Genomic DNA, 6636 nt, shown 5'->3' on the forward strand with positions numbered 1-6636 from the left:
TCCTATTCTCTTTTCATATCATGACCTTACGGAAATTGTCTGTTTGTCGAAATATGGATTATGCAGTATTCCGCAGGTAATATCCTTGGAAATATTCCTGGCGTGATGTCAGTCATCAACAGTTTCAAAGAACTCAAATTAGACACTTGCCTTTTCCTAAATGACAGAACTGTTCCATAAATTTTAAATGTGAAGACCTAAAATAACAGTCCAGAAATGTACATCCTATCGACACGCTCACACTACCGTCGCTTCAAAGTCCTTATCGTGCAGTTCGTAGAAGTCCCAACCATTCTCAGACAGAAGCGTGCGCGACATGTAGTACGTCAGCAGTTGACAGACCCTCTGTCCTGTCTGCTCCGTAGCCGCAGTCTTGGTTTGCAAGTTGACTGCTGTACATCCGGGTTCTTTGAGGCAAGCAGTGGTGCAGCCAATGACGCTCCTAGCCCACGTGGTTTTGATGACGTCAGCTGTTGCTTTCTTTCCGGTATGTCGGTGAAATTTGCCTTTTTGCGAATCTGCAAGAATACGGCAAGTACATACATATTATCTCTTTAGCTATCTCTCCCTCCCTCTCTCTATATATACATATAAAAGTATGAATGTAACCCCTTTTTGATGACTGTTGGTAATATGTACAGCTACACTGAAACTAGATGTGCGTGTGCACGCACACATACACACACATATTACATATACAAATATACACGAATACACAAATATGCACATCACATACATACATACACCCCAGCACCCCTCCCCAACACACACATACATGCACATGCATGCACACTGTTTAAAACTAGTTAACTGATGTTAGTATAACCATCAAAGTATTTGCAGGATGTTTGTTGATTGCACTGTTCTAATCAACCCTTTCTGTGTAAATTCCCTTGTATTCACACACACACACACACACACACACACATACACGCACACACATGCCCACACACACCCACACACACACACACACACACACACACACACGCCCCCCCCCCCCCCCCCGACCCCCCCCACTCCACACACACACACACACAAAACAAAAAAAACCCACTTTTTTGTATTCACATGATTATTTGTTGTTGTTGTTGTTGTTGTTTTTTTTTTTGTTTTGTTTTGTTTTTTTGGTTTTTTGTCCTGGACTTTATCGGGTCGACCACCGTTTTATTTTGTATATAAATTCTTATGACAATTCAGAATACATGTAGATGGGGAAAGAAATCTGAATATAGTGAACAATAACAGATGTAAGTCGTTATATATTATAGTCCATTACACAATCCACTCAAAAAGAAACAATGACCAATACCCCACGTTCCATAATCATGTCATTGTAATCAATAGCAATTATGGAGTAAATCACCCATACAAGGAAAAGCATATAACTTTTCATTTACTGAGTCAGGGCATGTGAAAAATAAAGATAAGGCTCAAGGCAATAACATGAAAGGAAGCTGTACAATTTATACAATATTGTGTACAAAATTTAAAATCAATCATAAAGACAGTCAGGTGGTCGACCAGGCAGACATACAGACAGACACAGTCCCTCCCCCAACCCCTATCTACCAACCCTATCTTGCTCCTCCAAAAGTCCAATATAGGGAGGCTTTCCTCTTATTTTCTTTCCTTTTTTTCTTCTTTTGTATACAACAAATGATGACATCATTTATCTCGACTTCTATGGGTCGGCTTATAAACATAAATAGATAAGACAGAGCATAGAGAGTGTCCCCAACCTTGATTTACTTGACATACATGTATATGAATATACAAATAATAATCCCCAGTAGACAACTCTTTCACCCACTGGTTCATGTTATTATTAATGCGAACACCGAATAAATGAAGCAGGTATCTTTTCACATTACGTTGTATTCACAGGATGTTGACTGCACTGTTCTAATCAACCCTTTCTCTGTAAATTCCCTTTTATTCACACACACACACACACACACACACACACACACACACACACAAACCACATACACGTTTCATTTAAAAAAAAAAAAAGCATATATAATGAATAAATAAACCACTACATTGTAAAACATACTCAGCATTGTCCGTGCAGCCAACACTTCCATCTCACAGAAGTGGAGCGGATGTGTGGTCTGATCTATCACCAGGGTGAGAAAGCGACCCGTGGTTGGTTGAGAGCAGCTGAGGGTCACTGTGGCTCCGTCAGGAACAGAACTGGGGTGGTGGAGACACTGACGACTGAAATCCTGCCGGCCGCTGGACGAATTGAAGATGTAGCGGTCCAGGAGGATGTAAAAATCTGCCAGTCTGTAACCTGTGAATGAAGAAACAATGCGCTGTTGTCAGCATCAGAAGCAGAAACAGAATCTGAACAACCATCTACAAGTTCGAGCAAAACAAAAACATCACAAAACACAATGTTTTGTAATATTGCTCTTGGAATGTTAACAGCTTAGTAACGACACTGAAAACACACACACACAAACACACACACACACACTCACAAACACACACACACACACACACACACTAAGCTCTTATGGTTCTTTCATGGATATTGTAATAAGTATGCATTATTTGATAAATCCACACCATTTTAAAAAAAAAAAAAAAGAAAAAAAGAAGAAATATCATTTCACGACATGGCATCTAAAATGAAGTAAAACAATATTGTCAAGAACTATGATTTTCAGGGTTTGTCCAATACTGATATCCCAGTTAAATTCCCCGATTCCCCAGTCCTAATCGTTGAGGACAGTGAGTCCACTGATGATTTGATCACCTGTCAGGAAGCAGCCAATTGCTCTGAAGCATGAGCAATTTTCAGAACCAGGATCCTGATGTTTTACAGTAGAAACATGAAAATTTTTTTCTTTGATATTGGTAGCTTCCTTGAGCGCTCTGTCACTGAAGTATTCAAACAGAATACTTAGCAACAGAGCGCACAAGCATAAGGGGCAATGGCCTATACTTGAATAAATTATCCGTGTCCGTATCCGTATCCGTTACTGAAGGATTCTGTAACAGAGAATCATCAGTTTCACACAACAAGAAACAATCACGTGTAAAAAAAAGAACAGCGCCCTATTTCATTTCTGAACACTGAAAACAATACCGCATTTCTACCCGTCCGATAGGTGTGCAGCCAAAAATTGTACATGATAGCCAAAGTGATTTCTTGGAGGATCGTTACACACGTAAAAATATTCGCTTATTCTTATTATTTGGTGTGGAAGAAAACTTTCCAGGAACGTTTTCAACAATCGATTTTGAAAAGATATTTGAAATAATTTCTTCGTCATTCTTACAAAAAAATTTTGCATCTTCTAAAACTTTGGGTCAGAAATGACTAGTTTTGACTGGAATCGTTTACTGCAGTTCAGTTAATAATTAATAATCCTCATGGTTTTCCATAAAAAGACAACAATGAGACACCTTCTACTTCTACTGGCCGTGTTGAGATTATTATACCCATGACGCGTAATATATCAACAGGGTTAAGATAACAGACATGGTCTCAGTTAAGATAATAATAGGGGCTGAGTTCACAGATGACACATCTTTACGTCCAAATCAGGGTGAAGCAGTATCTAATCTCACAGAATTTCCAAAAACATATTTCTGTTTTGAATACATTTTGGCAAATGTCGACAAATATTGGTTGGAAGCAGGAAGAAATGTGGTATTCAATACACAAGAGGTTAAAATTTTGTCTGGGACTATGGTACTTTTAAAATTCTAGGAATACAATTTTCTATTGATAACACCTGTATCTTTAGAATTCAATATGAAACATACCATTGTGCAATGAGAACGACACTGGCTTTCTGGAAGAAGAAACTGTTAATTTCATTCGGAAACAGATGGCTCATTTAAGACTGTAAAGGGTGACTGGTTAGATCAGCTGGAAGAGCGCTGAACTTGCATTCGAAATGTTGTGAGTTCATATATCACAAATTCAAAATCTTTTTTCTTTTTCTTTTTCTTTTTTTAAGGCGTTCTTTTCCCATCTGATCATGTTGTCATTCTGGCAGTGTCACTGTAGTGCTAGACAGGCCCTTCTCCTCATAGTTTCCTGCAGTGGTAAAGGTAAGTGCGTATTTCTCTCTGTCTTTCTCTACACTTACCACAGCAGTCGCCTCTGTTGGTGATGACAACCTGGTGGACCTGGAACAAACCCTGCAGGTCCACGCGCCACCAGCGGTCAGGCCTGGTTTCCCCGATTAAGGTGTGAAAGCAGCTGGTGATGTCCGTGCCTTTGTATCCGTCCACCACTTTCTGGGGTCGGACATATGTTGTGTCAACACTGCTCGCTGTGGCTGGCTTGTTCAAGGCCACGTTGGTCAGCTGAAGGAGCCCTGCATTGGGAGTTGGTGAGGGAGAACGAAACAGTGCTAGAAGTTCAATGGTGAGATTCCACTTAACACAAAGACACGTCCGTGTCATGAAATAGTTGCATGCAACAGCATGGTACCATGTCCTGCTATCTACCATGCTATGAAACCGTGTTGTACTATATCATGTGTAGTACACATGGTGGATTATTTGACATGGTCGGCAAACACAGCAGCGCGATTCGGAACATGATTCGTGAGTTCTGGCTTGCCAAAGGGCCTGTGAAATGTAGCGAAAGCACTGAGGATATATCCTACAAGTTACGGTCGTCACTACACGTCCGTCAGATTTTCAGTATCCACCTCAGTCAGTTCGACCACCGTTGTCAATGCTGGTATGTGGGCTAATGTCGTCTTTAACTGGCGCTGTTGATAAGACGGTATGGCGAACATGAGAACTGTTCTGTTTCTGATATTACTGAGTCTGACACATGCGACAGTTGTGTCACGCAGTAAACAAAGGCCCCAATTAGTGGAGCGGTGGCTTTGTGGTAGTGCGCCAGACTCGTCGGCTAGTGTCTACAGGTTTGAACCCCACACGGATCTGGATTGTTACCCCCATCCCCACGCCCCCACAACCCCCTCTCTCCCCACCCCCCTTTATCTGACCTTATTTGGTGGTCTGGCTGCTTGCCTTTCGGATGAGACGATAAAGCAAGGTCCTGTGTGCAGCATGCACTAGAGGCATGTAAAAGAGCCAATGGCAACAAAGGAGTTGTCCCCGGAAGGAAAATAAACTGCTCAAGAGTCCACTTTGAAAGTAAAAGAAATACACGTGAGAGAGAAAACTGGGTGGACCTTACTGTAGCATCGTGCTCTCTGTGGTGACAGCAACACATATTTCACACAGAGAAATATGTTGTGACAAACACAATACAATACAATACAATACAATACAAAACTATACAAATAGTATAATTCTTCACGTCATGGGTCGCACACGGCATGTGCTATCTGTGTCAGTCGAATGTGTGGAAGAACAACGCAGATTTCGCGTCACATGCAGCAGTGTCACAAAAAGAACTGTTCCTATTTGAGCGACACCGTCTTACCAATTGAAGACCATGGCTAGGCCATGTTACACCACGAAGACGGTCAACGTTTGAAGTGACAGATGTAAAACCCGAAAAGCTTTTAGACTTCCATCATGACACCAAGACTTGCGATATATGTCTTGAAAGCTCTAGCATCACAGAAAGAACAGGACAAGTCCTTTTCTCACACTCTACAACCCTTGGCCTGCCAGAATGTAAGGCTGTGAACCGATCAGTTTTGTAGTTATATCCATAGACTGACAAGTTTCAATAAGATTTGAAACTTCGATACGGTATCTATTTCAAGTTATGTAATGTTTCGTTTAGACCAAATCTTGATTTGTCAATTTACTTTCACTTAAGTCTATAAAAAGTCATATTCATAGAATTTTGGATTACATATCAGATTCAGAATTTTCCTGTACCTATGATTTTTGGTTTTGTTTTCTGAATTCCTTACAAAACTGTTTATTTTTTTCAACCGTCACAACCATGCAGATGCCTTTCCCAGTTTATTAATTCAATAAATTGATTATTCATATCACAGCCTGTCTCCATTGTGCAACAGTTTCCCAATTTGCATTTGCATAACAGTAATGCCTTTTCCAGCGTCGTTTTGCATATTGCTGACATTGAAGCATTAATGGCTGATTCACGTGTCAAGGGTATCAGTGCAATGCTGTTATTTCTCGGAACTGTGACATTATGTGCATTTGTATTTTGTATTTGTATTTCTTTTTATCACAACAGATTTCTCTGTGTGAAATTTGGGCTGCTTTGCCCAGGGAGAACGCGTCGCTACACTACAGCGCCACCCATTTTTTTGTATTTTTTCCTGCGTGCAGTTTGGTTTGTTTTTCGAAGTGGATTTTTCTACAGAATTTTGCCAGGAACAACCCTTTTGTTGCCGTGGGTTCTTTTACGTGAGCTAAATGCATGCTGCACACGGGACCTCGGTTTATCGTCTCATCAAAATGACTAGCGTCCAGACCACCACTCAAGGTCTAGTGGAGGGGGAGAAAATACTGGCGGCCGAGCCGTGATTCGAACCAGCGCGCTCAGATTCTCTCGCTTCCTAGGCGGATCCGTTACCTCTAGGCCATCACTCCATTGTATTGATGTGAACAGTCTGTTCCGATTATTTCACAGATATATGGATCTGAAGTTACGACATGAACATATTCAGTGGAACTCTGTGTGTGTGTGTGTGTGTGTGTGTGTGTGTG

The 6636-nt window shown here is 40.9% G+C and overlaps 1 protein-coding gene across 1 annotated transcript in view; it reads right to left on the reverse strand.

Annotated features, from left to right (window-relative positions):
- Positions 1 to 237: 237 nt before the first annotated feature.
- Positions 238 to 6636, reverse strand: part of LOC143294597 (uncharacterized) — a 138805-nt gene continuing 132406 nt past the window's right edge. The window contains exons 18-21 of the mRNA XM_076605972.1: positions 5180 to 5195; positions 4110 to 4401; positions 2057 to 2296; positions 238 to 518 (exon numbers count right to left, since the gene is read on the reverse strand). Of these exons, the coding sequence (XP_076462087.1) occupies positions 238 to 518; positions 2057 to 2296; positions 4110 to 4401; positions 5180 to 5195 (829 nt within the window). The remainder of the gene's footprint in view (positions 519 to 2056; positions 2297 to 4109; positions 4402 to 5179; positions 5196 to 6636) is intronic.

Source organism: Babylonia areolata, chromosome 20 (genome assembly GCF_041734735.1).
Source record: "Babylonia areolata isolate BAREFJ2019XMU chromosome 20, ASM4173473v1, whole genome shotgun sequence".
Classification (NCBI taxonomy): Eukaryota; Metazoa; Mollusca; class Gastropoda; order Neogastropoda; family Buccinidae; genus Babylonia; species Babylonia areolata.